We start from the raw sequence: 17,556 nt of genomic DNA, 5'->3' as shown, positions 1-17,556 counted from the left end.
TGACATTGTGCACGTTGGACATGTTTGTTTCCCTTTCTGTTATCAAGTCGTGACCGCTTATCAGTATACAAAGTATATTTATTGCGTATCATAAAGTCAACAGCTTTGTCCGATTAACAGCCGCGTCACATGCAAGGTACTTCACACACAGTAGAAGTACACGGAAAGTGTATTGTATGTTTCTGTGTGCATGGTGTGCGTTGTGTGTGTGTGAGGGGGGGGGGGGGGGGGGTATAGCCTTTTCGTAACTATGAATCTTAGAAGTGTTAAGTTATAAAAGCCTTCAAAAGTGAAGTGAAGTGGTAAACACAGTGTTAGCGTAAAGCTGCTCAACACCTGTGTTACACAAAGCTGCCAATTCGCCCTCTTTACTCCCTAAACTTTATATCAGTTGATAACTTGTGTGTGTGTGTTTAAATTTTCCCAATGTTTTCACATACCTGCTTCTCTGATACTTATGTTTCCATACAAAACATCACAACATCGGAATGAATTTTGCCTGTAAGAGCTTCAAGATAAAGGCAACATACTATTATGAAATGTGTATTCAAAAGTACAGGTATTGTATAAACGATTATAACTGCATATAGTTTTGAAATTCAATCAAATTCATTTCGTTTATTTTCATTCTTTTTTTAACAAAACACAGCACATAATAAATTATACATTCGACTTTGCCGAGGGTAAATGATACAGATCAAGATACTTGCAAAATACACTGAGTTGATGTGGTAAGTTGAACATTATTACAGCAGTATCATTGATAATGTTTTGGATGATCAATGTATTCAGCCTACAAGCCCAGCTTTTCAGACGATCACTCTTTTTCTATATAGACGTTATTTTTATCCTTCAAAATATGTACAGGTATAGTTAAATTACTAATATCTTTACGTTACTCGGTGATTCACTTATCATTTTGCAATTCTTTTTTTTTTACTTGATTGAATTGAATTTGATTGTTTTACTCATGTTTTATATGATTTCATATTTAGTTTCACTCCTTGCAAGATTTGATGGGAAAAAAATAAACCGAACTGATTAAAGACGAGTAATCATATTTTCGTCAATTATTATTATTATTATTTTTCTTCTTTTTTTTTTGGGGGGGGGGGGGCATCATGGCGAACCAAAGAAGCATCGACTTCCAGACGACAGCTGTCGATGGCCGTCGATAAATTCGAGCCGTGAAAAAAGTCAAGTAACTAATTTTGTAGAAGTTAATTTTCTCCCATTAATGCATGGTTCATGCTTCCAAGGGGTGAAATTTCATGATTTTCACATAATATTGTGTTTAGACTGTGGAAATGTACATTAAAAGGTAACAAAAACATTATTCAACATAAATGTATAAGCATTGCAGAGTGGAGTGTTAGCAATTATTGTTAGAAAAAAACAATCTGCAACAAACTAGTTAACAAAAGACTTGGATGATTCCGTAAACTTTGGACAATATTGAGATAGGGCTTTATGATTACAGTATACATTTACCCTCAGTGGAATCAGTGATAAGACCACACAGCTGAGAGCAGTAAGAGCTACGTGTCGGTAAAAATAGCGGCATTGTACACATTGGACATGTTCCCTCCCTTTTCGGTTTACAGGTCATGACTTCTTTTCAGTAAAGAGTATATTTCTTTATCATAAAGTTTTAAAGTTTATCAGCTTTATCAGGTTAATAGCCGCGTCATACACAGTCATGCAAGGGTATTCACGCACATTTTCTTGTAGAAGTACACAAGTATATATCTGTGTGCATGATACCCTGATACCTTGATGCAGTAATCCCTTGAAGCAGCTCTTACATGAAGCTGTACCGGCATGATGGTGCGTGTGTGTGTGTGCGTGTGGGGGATGTGGCCTTCTCGTAACTATAAATTTGAGTAGTGTGAAGTTAAAAGACTCCACATGGGAAATGAAGGGCTACAGTGTTATACAGCTGCTCAACAACATGTCACACAAAACTACCAATTCGCCCTTTTATTCAGTAACGTTGTATCAGTTTATAACTTTTGTGCGTGTGTTTGAATTTTCCCCATGTTTTCACTTATCTATTTCTCTGATACTTATGTTTCCATACAAAGCATCAAAATATCAGAGTGGATTTTGCCTGTAAGAGCTTGAAGGTAATGCCAACACACAATTATGTTACGTGTATTAAAAAAAAATATTCAACGTAAATGTGTCAGCATTTCAGAGTTGAGTGTTATCAATTGTTGTTAGAAAAAAAATATCTGCAACAAACTAGTTAACAAAAGACTGGATGATTCCGTAATCTTTGGACAATATTGAGATAGGGCTTTATGATTACAGTGTACATTTACCCTCAGTGGAATCAGTGATGAGACCATGGAGCTGAGAGCAGTAAGAGCTACGTGTCGGTAAAAAGATTGCATTGCACACATTGGGCATGTTCCCTCCCTTTTCTGTTTACAGGTCATGACTTCTTTTCAGTAAAGAGTATATTTCTTTATCATAAAGTTTTAAAGTTTATCAGCTTTATCAGATTAATAGCCGCGTCATACACAGTCATGCAAGGGTATTCACGCACATTTTCTTGTAGAACTACACAAGTATATATCTGTGTGCATGATACCCTGATACCTTGATGCAGTAATCCCTTGAAGCAGCTCTTACATGAAGCTGTACCGGCATTATGGTGTGCGTGTGTGTGTGCGTGTGGGGGATATGGCCTTCTCGTAACTATAAATTTGAGTTGTGTCAAGTTATAAAAGACTCCAAATGGGAAATGAAGGGGTTCAGCGTGATACAGCTGCTCAACAACATGTCACACAAAGCTACCAATTCGCCCTCCTTATTCCGTAACTTTAATAGTATCAGTTGATAACTTTTGTGCGTCTGTTTGAATTTTCACCATGTTTTCACTTATCTATTTCTCTGATACTAATGTTTCCATACAAAGCATCAAGACATCAGAGTGGATTTTGCCTGTAAGAGCGTGAAGGTAATGCCAACACACAATTATGTTACGTGTATTAAAAAGTACAGGTATCGTATAAACGATTGTGAGTGCATATAGTTTTGAAAATCAATTCAATTCCTTTCGTTCACTTTCATTCTTCTTTTTCTAACAAAGCACAACATATAATCACTCAGGAATAATATTATAAACAATTTCATCCATTCGACTTCGCGAAGGGTAAAAGATACAAAACAAGATACTGGTATAACACAATGAGTTCGTTGGTAAGTTGAACACATTTACAATAGTTTCTCTATATCATTTATAATGTTTTAGATCCATAAGTACAAGCCAAGCTTTTGAGAGGATTAGTCTTTTTCCATTCCTACATTATTGTTATCCTTCAAAGTATAAATACAGGTATTCTAGTAAAACTACTAATATCTGATTGCGATACTATGTGATTCACTTTTCGTTTTGCATTTCTTTTTTCCTTGATTGAATTTTATCAAACAATTGAATTGTGTCACTCATGTTTTAAAAGATTTAATTTTTTTTTTCTCACTCCCTGCAAGATTTGATGGAAAACAAAATAAACAGAACTGATTAAAGACAAGTAATCATATTTTCGCCAATTATTTTTCGGGGGGGGGGGGGGGCATCATGGCGAACCAAAGAGGCATCGACTTCCAGACGACAGCTGCCGATGGCCGTCGATGAATTCGAGTTGTGAAAAAAAAATCGAGTAACTAATTTTGTTGGAGTTGATTTTCCCCCATTAACGCATGGTTCATGCTTCCTAGGGGTGACATTTCCTGATTTTAACATAATATCATGTTTAGACTGTGGAAATGTCCATTAATAGGTAACAAAAACATTATTCAACATAAATGTATAAGCATTGCAGAGTTGAGTGTTAGCAATTGTTGTTAGAAAAAAAATATCTGCAACAAACTAGTTAACAAAAGACTGGATGATTCCGTAAGCTTTGGACAATATTGAGATAGGGCTTTATGATTACAGTATACATGTACCCTCAGTGGAATCAGTGATAAGACCACAGAGCTGAGAGCAGTAAGAGCTACGTGTCGGTAAAAATAGCGGCATTGTACACATTGGACATGTTCCCTCCCTTTTCGGTTTACAGGTCATGACTTCTTTTCAGTAAAGAGTATATTTCTTTATCATAAAGTTTTAAAGTTTATCAGCTTTATCAGGTTAATAGCTGCGTTATACACAACCATGCAAGGGTATTCACTCACAGTTGTAGAAGAACACAAGTATAATTATATCTGTGGGTATGATACCCTGATACCTTGATGCAGAAATCCCTTGAAGCAGCTCTTTCATGAAGCTGTACCGGCATGATGGTGTGCGTGTGTGTGTGTGTGTGTGCGTGTGGGGGGATATGGCCTTCTCGTAACTATAAATTTGAGTAGTGTGAAGTTAAAAGACTCCAAATGGGAAATGAAGGGGTACAGCACGGGCGTCACCAGCTTTTTTTCAAGGGGGGTGCGCTTTGACCCTAATGTAACGAGATTTTTTTTTTGGACCGACATTTGGAATATAGGAAGCTCTCAATCACTAGACTTTTACTGTTGTTGAGACAAACCAAGCGGGGGAAAGGGCACCGGCGTAGCTAGGATTTCATCTTTTACAGTAAAAAAAAACTACCACTTGGAGCTATATTTTTTTCGCTTTGGAAATAAAGGGGGGGAGGGCGCACCGGGCGCAACTGCCGGCAATTACTGGCAGCAACATCAGGAGAAAGGCATAACAAATAAATGCGAGCGAGCGCAGCGTGCGAGCTTGAATATTTTGACATTTTACAGTAAAAAAAAACAAACAAAAAAACCTGCCGTTTGTTGCTATATTATTTCGCTTTGGAAATAAAGGGAAGGGGCGCGCACCGGGCGGAATCTGCTGGCAATTACTGGCAGTAACATCAGGTGAATTGCATAACGATTTAATGCGAGCGAGCGAAGAGAGCGAGCTTGAAAATTTTACATTTTACAGTCCAAAAAACTGCCGTTCTTAGCCATATTTTTTCGCTTTGGAAATTAAGGGAGGGGGGGGGGGGGGGCGCACCGGGCGGAACTGCTGGCAATTACTGGCAGCAACATCAGGTGAATTGCATAACGATTAAATGCGAGCGAGCTTGAAAATTTTACATTTTACAGTCCAAAAACTGCCGTTCTTAGCCATATTTTTTCGCTTTGGAAATTAAGGGAGGGGGCGCAACGGGCGGAACTGCTGGCAATTACTGGTAGCAACATCAGGTGAATTGCATAACGATAACATGCGAGCGAGCTTGAAAATTTCACATTTTACAGTCCAAAAACTGCCGTTCTCAGCCATATTTTTTCGCTTTGGAAATTAAGGGGGGGGGGGGGTGGAGCGCATGCCACCGGGCGCAACTGCTGGCAATTACTGGCAGCAACATCAGGTGAATTGCATAACGATTAAATCGAGCTTTAAAATTTTACATTTTACAGTCCAAAAACTGCCGTTCTTAGCCATATTTTTTCGCTTTGGAAATTAGGGGGGGGGGGGGGTGGAGCGCATGCCACCGGCGCAACTGCTGGCAATTACTGGCAGCAACATCAGGTGAATTGTATGACGATTCAATGCGAGCGAGCGAAGAGAGCGAGCTTGAACATTTTGACATAATACAGTAGAAAAACTTCCGTTTGTAGCTATATATTTTCGCTTTGGAAATTAAGGGAGGGGGGGGGGGGCATCCGGCGCAACTGCAGACAATTAGTGGCAGTAACATCAGGAGAATTGCATAAAGATTATATGCGAGCGAGCGAAGAGAGCGAGCTTGAAAAATTTACATTTCACAGTCCAAAAACTCCCGTTCTTAGCCATATTTTTTCGCTTTGGAAATTAAGGGAGGGGGGCGCACCGCTCGGAACTGCTGGCAATTACTGGCAGCAGCATCAGGTGAATTGCATAACGATTAAATGCGAGCGAGCTTGAAAATGTTACATTTTACAGTCCAAAAACTACCGTTTTTAGCCATATTTTTTCGCTTTGGAAATTAAGGGGGGGGGGGTGGAGCGCATGCCACCGGGCGCAACTGCTGGCAATTACTGGGAGCAACATCAGGTGAATTGCATAACGATTCAATGCGAGCGAGCGAAGAGAGCGAGCTTGAAAATTTTGACATTTTACAGTAGAAAAACTGCCGTTTGTAACCATATTTTCGCTTTGGAAATCAAGGGGGGGGGGGGGTGCGCCGGGCGCAACTGCAGCGTGCGAGCTTGAATATTTTGACATTTTACAGTAAAAAAAACCACAAACCTGCCGTTTGTTGCTATATTATTTCGCTTTGGAAATAAAGGGAAGGGGCGCACCGGGCGGAACTGCTGGCAATTACTGGCAGTAACATCAGGTGAATTGCATAAAGATTAAATGCGAGCGAGCGAAGAGAGTACGCTTGAAAATTTTACATTTTACAGTACAAAAACTGCCGTTCTTAGCCATATTTTTTCGCTTTGGAAATTAAGGGAGGGGGCGCAACGGGCGGAACTGCTGGCAATTACTGGTAGCAACATCAGGTGAATTGCATAACGATAACATGCGAGCGAGCTTGAAAATTTCACATTTTACAGTCCAAAAACGGCCGTTCTCAGCCATATTTTTTCGCTTTGGAAATTAAGGGGGGGGGGGGGGTGGAGCGCATGCCACCGGGCGCAACTGCTGCCAATTACTGGCAGCAACATCAGGTGAATTGCATCAATGTGAGCGAGCGAAGAGAGCGAGCTTGAAAATTTTGACATTTTACAGTAGAAAAACTGCCGTTTGTATCAGCTATATATTTTCGCTTTGGAAATTAAGGGGGGGGGGGGGGGCGCACCGGGCGCAACTGCAGACAATTACTGGCAGTAACATCAGGGAATTGCATAAAGATTAAATGCGAGCGAGCTTGAAAATTGTGACATTTTACAGTCCCCAACTGCCGTTTGATGCTATATCTTTTTTTGCTTTCGAAATTGAGGGGGCGCACCGGGCGCAACTGCTGGCAATTACTGGCAGCAATATTAGGAGAATTTAAATGTGAGCGAGCGGAGTGAGCGAGCTTGAAAATCGTGACATTTTACAGTTAAAACTGCCGTTTGTAGCTATATTTTTTTTGCAGTAAGGGGGGGGGGGGCGCACCGGGTGGAACTGCCGGCAATTACTGGCAGCAACTTCAGGAGAATGGCATTACGACTAAATGCCAGCGAGCGAGATTGAAAATTTTGACATTTTACAGTCCAAAAACTGCCGTTTGTAGCTATACTTTTTCGCTTTTGAAATTAAGAGGGGGGCGGGGGAGGGGGGGGGGGGGGAACGCCCGTTGCGCCCCTCCCCCTGGATCCGCAACTGGTAGTCAAGGGTGTCGGTTTATGTTCATGACTGGGGGAAGTATGACCAGCGAGGTGGCGTCGAAGTGACCAAGTATGGGAAGGATGTCCAAAATCTATGTATATAGTCAACACTGTGCAGAATACACTTGTACTAGTAGATAATTATGTATAAAATCAGTGCTGCCAGAACCAGGGGTGCGAATTGCTTTTGCCCACGATTTTTTCTTTCTTTTTTTTGTCCCTGATGTAAAATTTCAAATAAAAAAAACAATAGATAAAAAATAATAATCATTTAGTGTCCGGCGTTGAGGTCGCTCGCAGACTGAAGTTTGTTTTTTTTTAGTCTGAAGGGGGGTGCGTTCGCACCCAACGCACCCCCCTGGTGACGCCCGTGTACAGTGTGATGCAGCTGCTCAACAACACGTCACACAAAACTACCTATTCGCCCTCCTTACTCCGTAACTTTGTATCAGTTCATAATTTTTGTGTGTGTTTTTGAATTTTGCCCATGTTTTCACTTATCTGTTTCTATGATACTTATGTTTCCATACAAAGCATTAAAACATCAGAGTGGAATTTGCCTGTAAAAGCTTGAAGGGAAAGCCAACACGTGTATTAGAAAGTACAGGTATTGTATAAAGATTATGACTGCATATAGTTTTGAAATTTAATTTAATCAATTTCGTTTATTTTCATTCTTCTTTTCTAACAAAACACAACATATGACAAGGAAAAGTAGAAATTACGCGGTGCGTAATATATATGTCCCCGCCAGAAGTAGAATTTTGTAGCAAAATGTACAATATAGGTAAAAAATCAAGGTCAAAGGTCAAGGAAGTCAAAGGTCAAAATTCTGTGTAGAAGTTTTGAAGCCCTCACCTAGTGCCATCACATAAAGCAAACGGAATCGAAATCGGGTTAGAAATGGCGAAGGAGTAGCATTTTGTAGCAAAATGTACAATATAGGTCAAAAATCAAGGTCAAAGGTCAATGAAGTCAAAGGTCAAAATTCTGTGTAGAAGTTTTGAAGCCCTCACCTAGTGCCATCACATACAGCAAACGGAATCGAAATCGGGTTAGAAATGGCAAAGGAGTGGCATTTTGTAGCAAAATGTACAATATAGGTCAAAGGTCAAGGTCAAAGGTCCCAACTGAAATTCTGTGTAGAAGTGTCAAAGTTCCCATGTAGTGCTATCATATAAAGCAAACAAAATCAAAATTGGCTCATAAATGACTGAGAAGTCACTGGAAGTAGCAAATTGAACATTTTGATCACACACGGACGCACACACGGACACACGGACACACACACATACGGAGCCCGTTTCATAGTTCCCTGCTCGAACTCGTTCGGCGGGGACAAAAAAATGAGGAATGATATCATAAACATAATTTCATACATTCCACTTTGCCAAGGGTAAATGATACAGAATAAGATACTGGCATAATACAATAAGTTGATTGGTAAGTTAAACACAATTACAATAGTTTATCTATATCATTTATCATGTTTCGGGTGATTCATGTATTACAAGCCCAGCTACTCAGAAGATCAATCTTTTTCCATACCTACTTTATTGTTATCCTTCAAAGTATGTACAGGTATTCTCGTTATACTTCTCATATCTGATTACGATACTATGTGATTCACTTTTCGTTTTGTATTTTTTTTTCCTCGATTGAATTTAATCAAACAATCTGTTTGTTTTAGTCATTATTTTATGTGATTTCAAATTTTGTTTCACTTCTTGCCTTTCCGTGAGTGTTTACAAAGCAATAGAAGAATTCCTCGAATCTGTCCTTATTGTATAATAACCTGGAGAACAAACGGGGTAAACCCTGACCACATGAGGTTTACAAATATCTATGACAAGGCAAACTGCCTACTAGACTCCGAACTCGTGATAACTTTTCACCGACTTTCCGAAGGATAACTGAGAAATGCAAAGTGTACGCGGTTTCTATCACGCGTTGTTTTTATCGTACTTTGTCCTCATAGAGTAGATTCAACAATGTGCACAATGGTAGTAACTTTTGTCTAAGAATAGTGTAATGTTCCACTTATCATAAATCAACAAATCAGTTAGTGTCTAATGGAAGGATGGAAACAACTGAGTTAAAAATGATTGTGTAAACACGAAAGTTTGTAGCAAAAGCACTTTCACTGACATTTAAATTTTGCGCTTCATTTAAAGGGGATAGCGAGTAACTGATCAGTGGGAATCCGTGGGAATGCTTGGGGATGATTGATCCAATCCTTGTGGGATTCATTTAAGAGTACATTATACATCTATTGTTGTGTGAAAATTATTTGTTTTTGAATGGTTTCACATTCAAGTAATGTGCATTTTAATGGTTCCAGGCTAGCATGCCTGTACAGTGACGGGACAATAAAATGCACATTACTTGAATATGAGACCATTTTGAAGCAAATAATTTTCACACAACAATAGATGTATAATGTACTCTTAAATGAATCCCACAAGAATTGGAACAATCATCCCCCAATATTCCCACTGATTCCTACTGGTCAGTTTGCTAGCCATCCCCTTTAACTAAATTCAGCAGTGCCAATAACCACATTCGGCTGTCGATTAATCGTTTTTTCCCTCTTAGAGCTGGTAATTTAGAGGGAAAGAAAATGAAGAAGAGTAATTTTTTTTTTCATGTGGGAACGATATAAACGTCACTAAAGATATTTGTTTTTATTGCTTCTACTTAAAAAAAAAAACTTAAATAGACGACATGTATGTTATTCTCATAGGTCCCGACATCTTGTAATGCTAATTCTTAATTGGAAAGAGAGAGAGAGAGAGAGAGAGAGAGAGAGAGACTGAAATTTTCCAAAGATGAATACTTGGTCATGTTTTTCTTCATCCCTAGTAAAAAGGCAATTTAAGTATCAAGTAATTTAATGACTAAATAAACAAACAAAGAAATAATATAATTACAACCAAACAACCCAAACTGTAAATCGTAAGCAATTAAGCAAAGAAGACTAGTAATGCATAGTTCTAAAAAAGTCTGTTCTTCTACCTATCCGTACCATCTGACATACATTTGAAAACAAAAGAGGAAAGGAATATCGAAAAAAAGAAATAAGGAAACTATGCTCGCCCTTGCTTTTCTCACATTATAACAATCATACATAGATATTGATTGTTTTGTCGCGAGTCGTTTGGTAACACATATCAACGTCGTTTCTTGGTCAATTAAAAGTCAAGATGTGGAGATAACCGTATCACATTCAAGTAATTGTACCTAACGTTCAGGGTACAAAGATTTGTGAGCATGTGTATTTGCCAACATTCTGCTCCGCCCATTTTTGCACGCTGGTCCTGCTCTTTGAAATGACACTGTGCCACGTGACTAAAACTGATTTGAATATCCCGGTAGGGTAGAGATTTAATCGTAAGGTTCATATCACCGCTTGGAAACGGTTTGGAAGATTGTCGCGCCACACATTCCTAAGACCTGGAGCAGTGGATAGAGGTAAGTTTGTTGCCGGCTTTAATAGTTACAACGTTCATTAGAGCCTGGTAGTTGATATGAAGTTGGTGACAGATCCCTTTTATTTTTGGTCTTACTTTCTCTTTGTGTATTGTTTGTTTACAATTAGTGTTTGTATATAATTATATAGTAATGGGTCTATATGTGACCCTGCACCACAAAACACACAAAAAGGCGCCAGACATGATTTTTAGGTAAGATTCTGAAAGAGCAGACTCTAAGCTTTAAAATGATGTATAACCTAATTCAGTTGGGTTCTCCTAACCTATTTGAATATTGGAGAGAAAGCGCACACTCTGGAAAAGTTTGAAGTGAAAAAAAGAGGCCCTAACTTACAGGGTCTATTTAAGTGCCTAATCTTTACTGAGCCGTACTACCCGTGCCATGAATGGGACAAAAAACTTGATTGTAGCAACAACAATGAAGGAATTGCCAGATTAAGCTGAAATTAAACATGTTTGTTTAACACATTCTGTTGATGATAAATCTCAACTTTCAAAGCAGTAGCATAATCTTTTCAAAAGTTATTAGAGGTGAAAGTAAAGAGTGTTCAAAGGATTTTCAAAAATTAAAAGGGGCCTCTAAGAAAAACCTGGTCACACTACTTTACCACCCCCCCCCAAAAAAAAAAGGAGTTGTAGAGAAACTGCTGAAAAGGCACTTTCCCATTCAATTTATGATCCTAAACTGAGAGATAATGTCGAAGAAGAATAGCTCTTTCATAAAATATGGAAAACTCAAAACTGACTCTGTTGACCTCTTTCACCTTTCTTGAGTCCTCACATAAAATCAAGGAGTGCGACTTTTTTTGTGGTGCACGGTCACATATATTATTTACCATACATTTTCTTGTAGATTATTTTCTGAAAAGCAACTGATTCTTATTTCCTCAGTAATGATCAATTAGTCTATTAGTCTCTATGGCTGTTAGGCATGCTTATTGTAGATCCTTCTATATCCATTCTATTCTAGAGAAAATGCGGATACTGCACTTGGAGCAACTGAAAATATGAGTTTTCTCTCACAATATCTAATGCAATACCAACCAGATAACATTGCTCAACTTAAAGTTAATGAAAAACTTTCTGAAAGCATTTCCTTGAAAAGTATCGGTAAGACAAACTTGGTCTTCTTTACAGGGAAGGGGATTTCTTGACTAGTAAAACAATTTCAACACCGGATAAGTATACATATAGTTTAAATGTTAAGAGTCTTAAGGATTCTTGAACTACTTCCCATTCACCCTCACATAAAACTATGGTAACCACGGTGACCACTGGATTGTCATAGTTATTTCCAAAGTATTTGTCTCATTGTCATCGTGTCACTAGGGGCAATTATTCACGGATAGCCTGGTAATAGTCTGTACTAGCAGTGCATTCATGAAAACACAGGGTGCCATGTGAATCCCACTGGTTTCTTATTTTTTACCTGACTTTTTGTTAAACTGTGATAGGCAGGTATGATCTTCAAAAAAAAAAGATATTATACAGAGAGTGAGATTTGATGAACATCTGATAAAAACACAATTCTGATTTTCATTTCACTTTAGACAAGAATATCTGAACGACTTATTGAAGGGATGCTATTGCATCTTAGCAACGAGATGAAATGATGGCAGGTCCTAAGAGTTCATCACGCAAGAAGGAAGAGAGGCATGAAAACAAAGAGAGGTACATCATCAAAATATGCTTGTCACTCAAGTGGTATGCTACACTATTGTATCACGAATATGATAATTATTTGTCTATGTCTATACGCAGAGATTTTTTATGATTATACCTCAAGTTGATGTAGAGAAACTGCAAACAGGCTTTTTCGTCCCCAAACCTTTGCAAATCACTTGCATATGGAGTATAATGCAACCAAAGGTTATGGGAGATTATGTTTCAGTGTAATTCAGTGGAAATATGTTCGCAGAGTTGAAATCTCGAAGTTCACACTAAGTTTGAATATATGCGCATACAGAGAAATGACTGTTAGTGTTCACCTGAAAATTAACAAAATTTGGCTGATAATGCTAATTAGGCTTTTGCACAAGAACGAAATTGCCCAAAGTTGAAAACGTAGCAACAAGGATTAGTTTACGGCAATACCAATAACCATCTTTAACACGAATCATCAAAACACCTTGTGTTTTTTTTTCCATGTCATTATGTGTCGTACATGGTATACCTTTAACATTTCCATTACCTTTACCGTTATTGTACATAAGGTGCAAATTAGCTCATTATGGAAATCATGATATCTAAGAGTAAGACACTTGCATTTTTTTTTAGATCGGGAACTATAGTGTTATAAAATAAGAATACATACTACGCATTTCGTACATTGAATATGTTATGAATATGCCCCCCCCCCCCATAAAAAAAAAAATTGAAGACCTGAATATAAGAACGACCCAAGCCCAATTCAGTTTGACATGGGAAATTGTAGCTTATGCATGGACTCATCTTGTGTATAAATGATAGATCCTAATTACCCCTGGAAGTGCCTGAAATGAATGAGTTAAATCTTATATTAATGTAAGAATGAAGGACTTGGGTCATTCTTACATTCATATAATAGCACCCTCCCTCATCCTTCTCTCATCTCTATAGCAGAATATCATGTATATGAATCAAAGAACGACCCAAGTCCATATGAATAAAAGAACGACCCAAGTCCACCACACAAAATGGCCTCTCCACAATTAATGTGAATATTAATTGTCATAATGATATATGTTCTAATTTGTACATACAATGTTGCCTTCCCATCACAGTTAAATAGAATATTATTGGACAAATAAAAAAGATATGAATTTTTTTTTTTAGTTTACTCGAAATGGTCTTCCATGGACTTGGATCGTTCTTATATTCATGTACTCAATTGCCCAAGGTTTCCGGGCAACCAAGCTATATTTACTTACCATACTAGAATATGAATGACCAAAAAACATTTTGTACGTAACAACATTTTCGGGTCTAATATATATATATATATATATATATATATATATACATATATATATACACACTTGGCCGATTCCAATAATAAGCAATAAGCAGAAACTTAATTTTAAATGCAAATGGTTTACAACATGATCAGTCTATTTCATATCAGCGTGCCTCAGTAAAAACTGTTTATCAAAACCAAATGTGACTTAAATTAAGCATCTTTTATGTTGATTTTGAGTATAAGGACGACATTTCCGTACGAAGTCCTTGTATTTTTTGTTTGTTTGTTTAATGTAGTTCTACTGACAACAAAGAGCAATTCAGCCATGCGGTGAAATGCATTAACGACTGGCTGATCAGTTCTGAGTCCACTTTGAACGAGATGATCAGGGAGCAAATTGCAGCTGACCAGGCCGATCTCCAGGAGCAGATTGACCGACTGACTGTAAGTTGCCTATATACAAGTAAGCGATATTACATCCTGTAATGTGTGTTTGAAGTTCTTATGGGGTTCGATCTTAATCCTTTTGTAATTTTTCCTTACATCCATTACATGATATTTATAATTTCTATACATTTATATACTTCATTAAAATCAGGTTTTACTCGTCTGACTGTCATAATGTCTGTCATTTTCTTCTTTTTCATTTTTTTTTAATCTTTAGATATCAATTTGCATTAAAAAGACTTGGTTGAACGATGATTAAAAAAAAGAAAACAATCTCTACAAGAAGATTTAATTGTAAATGGAATAACGTAATTCTCTTCTGCAGCTTGGTTTATTTTCTTATTTTTTATTTTTCATTTTTTGGTACGGTTAACATTTAAAGGGTACGAACTGGTGATCAACGTTCCAAGAAGAAGATATCGAAATGTCTTAAACTTGAAGAGAATTCTTGCGTGTGAGAAAGTCACGTAAAAGACCCTGCTTCATTTATTTATTGCAAACAGCAGCTAGCTTGCGTAACCCGGTGAAGTGGTCCCGCCTTACATCCAACCAGACCCCATGGGAGAACAGCTATTACAGCTGGATATGGGCTATCCAGTCGTCTCCTCAGATGGAAATGGAACAAACAAACATGCAAAAAAAAAAAAATCAATGCACAGCTGAACACATGGTGATAACGTTTCGCGTTCAAAGGTAGTACTCTACGGTTTCTTTCTCCAGGCCTTCTCTCATGATGTCGTCAATCACTCTGAAAACATAGAGCTTGTAGACGCGGCCGGTGATTTACTTGCAGAGGACTCTACTGACATGATCATCCAGATCGATGCAACAATTTGTAAGTCTTGTGTTTTCTGATTATTACGCAGTTATGAGTGAGGTGAGTCAAATTGCATGAATTGCACATGAGAAAGTCAAGCAGTTTTGCATTAATAGTATAGATAACTGCAATGAATAAATAACACCTTTTCGATGTAGGGTTTATTTGTAAAGTGTAGTCTAAATCACAGAAAATGAACCACTCAAAAAATATTGCCAAATATGGCAGTAATGCATTTTGCAAGATGGCTTTACGTGAATTTGAACAGCTAGATTTATATATATCTTTTTAATAGAAACTATACGGCCCAGATTTTAATTCTTGGTAACATCTCTACACAAGCTCGCACTCAGAAAGTATGTAAATTGTTGATTGAGATCTAGTTTTGTATTAAGACTGGATATCACATGCTTGATTACTGTTGTAACTTTCTTGGTTTAATTACAGTTGATATCCACACACGATACAAGGGTCTCCTCCTGAGCAGTGACGATCGCCTCCAACAATTGCTCGTCGAAATCGTCAAACACAGCACCGATGACTGTGTGTGTGACCAAATGCCTAGCCAGGTCAATAGTGAGAGGGACTACGTGCTTCACAAAGACGTGGCGGTGAAGATCAAGAAGGAACCGATGCAGGAAGACGACCAGAAGTACAAGGTGAGGACCAGCCCCACCAGGAAAATACGACAGAAGACTACCGCAGGGACCAAATTTGCTAGCACTGTAGTATAGACCCGTTTGTACGTTTTAATATCAAATATGGTAGGACTATTTTGGAAAGGTGTAGCAAGGGATAACCAAAGTACAACACTATTTGCCTTATGTTGCCCTCGAACACGCCCCAGGCACCCCCCCCCCCACACACACCAAGAAACTGACAAACAGGACATTATTTACAGTTCTCTTTTGTCATTTATCTCTCCTTTCCACTCTCTATGCACAAATGGCCGACCTTTGTATAACGACTGTTTCGACATAATGGTCATCTCTTTATTGATATTATGTCGTTGCAGTTTCTTGATATGGCTGACGTAGACAGTGACATCGTTGGCTCTTGCAGTTCTCTCATTTTGCGTTGGCGTTGACTTTGGGGCTACTGTCTGGGGCCCCGTATAGGATAAAATAGCTGGCATTGGTGTTTTGGATATCTCTGATGGGAACTACTTCCATCGCAAAAGAAATTAGCCGTGACTCTTTTCAACTGAATAAAATCAATGTTTGTGTGTGTTTGTACGTAGGGCCTATGGGGGGGGGGGGGGGGGGGTGGGGCCCTTTGGGGCTGCTGTCTGGGGCCCCGTACAGGATAAACTAGCTGGCATTGGTGTTTTGGATATCTCTGATGGGAACTACTTCCATCGCAAAAGAAATTAGCCGTGACTCTTTTCAACTGAATAAAATCAATGTTTGTGTGTGTTTGTACGTAGGGCCTATGGGGGGGGGGGGGGGTGGGGCCCTTTGGGGCTGCTGTCTGGGGCCCCGTACAGGATAAACTAGCTGGCATTGGTGTTTTGGATATCTCTGATGGGAACTACTTCCATTGCAAAAGAAATTAGCCGTGACCCTTTTCAGCTGAATAACACCATTATATTTGTGGGGCCCTTTGGGGCTACTGTCTGTGGCCCCGTACAGGATAAAATAGCTGGCATTGATGTTTTCATGATAAGTACACCCAAAGGAACAATATCCACCAACTTTTGTCCGTGACCCCCTTCGGCTGAATAAATCCATTGTTCGGGTCCCTTTTTGTGGTCCCTAGGCTTACGGTACAGGATGTGACTTGCCAGCAATTCATTTTATTGACCCTTGGCCACATCCTTATACGATGAGACCATTAAAAAGTGTGACCCTTTTCACCTGAATAAATCGTCTGGGCCCCCGGTCTATATGAAAGGGGCTGTGCTCGACCCTTCCTAAGCGAGGGAACCTTTGCATTAAGAATAGCAATTTTAAAAAGAAATCTTGTGTACACAGTCATTATGATGGAATATTTGGAAAATTAGCAGTAAAAAGAGTGCACTGAATCTAAGGGTAGAAACCGGGCAGTTTTCTGTCTAAAAACAAAAACAAAAACAAAAACAAAACTAAACTGAACAAATCAAAGTCCACATCTCATAATTTATTGGGGTAGGGGTCAACTATCCCTGCCACCACCCCACCCCTCCTCCAAACTGATGCCCCGGTATGTGCATGTGTTTTATTCCACTTTTTGAAAAGAAGAGAGAATTGTAAGAAACAATATTGTTCAGTGGTTGCTAGCCCAGTCAAGTGAATTGTTTATCAATAATGTGATTTCCTTCACCTGTTTACCTTTTAATAAGATGATGTCGTCCTGGTATTTGCTTTGCACATTATTACATCTATTTCTTTTTCAGTATTTTCGTTAATATTTTGATGTGAAAGTTGTTCACTTTGCCATGATTTTATTTGTACATGTAGAAAAAATGATCCAACACTGAAAATGAAATTGACACATTACTTAATGATTGACGCAGCATGCACATAGTGTGTATTTCTATAGCAATAAAAGTGAGCAACTCTAAGGGCGTGTACTAATTTCACACT

The 17,556-nt window shown here is 38.5% G+C and overlaps 1 protein-coding gene across 1 annotated transcript in view; it reads left to right on the top strand.

Moving 5' to 3' along the window:
• LOC139717727 (dystonin-like) overlaps positions 1-15,726 on the top strand; it is a 63,942-nt gene extending 48,216 nt beyond the window's left edge. Inside the window, exons 27-29 of the mRNA XM_071629228.1 lie at positions 14,025-14,172; positions 14,869-15,010; positions 15,440-15,726. Coding sequence (XP_071485329.1) covers positions 14,025-14,172; positions 14,869-15,010; positions 15,440-15,726 — 577 coding nt within the window. The remainder of the gene's footprint in view (positions 1-14,024; positions 14,173-14,868; positions 15,011-15,439) is intronic.
• The last annotated feature ends 1,830 nt before the right edge of the window (positions 15,727-17,556 follow it).

This window comes from Diadema antillarum, unplaced genomic scaffold, assembly GCF_040938485.1.
Source record: "Diadema antillarum isolate AM-2024a unplaced genomic scaffold, OU_Dant_1.0 scf00000081, whole genome shotgun sequence".
NCBI lineage: Eukaryota > Metazoa > Echinodermata > Echinoidea > Diadematoida > Diadematidae > Diadema > Diadema antillarum.
The sequence above is the reverse complement of the archived record's forward strand: the minus strand, read 5'-3'. Positions and strand labels throughout refer to the sequence as shown.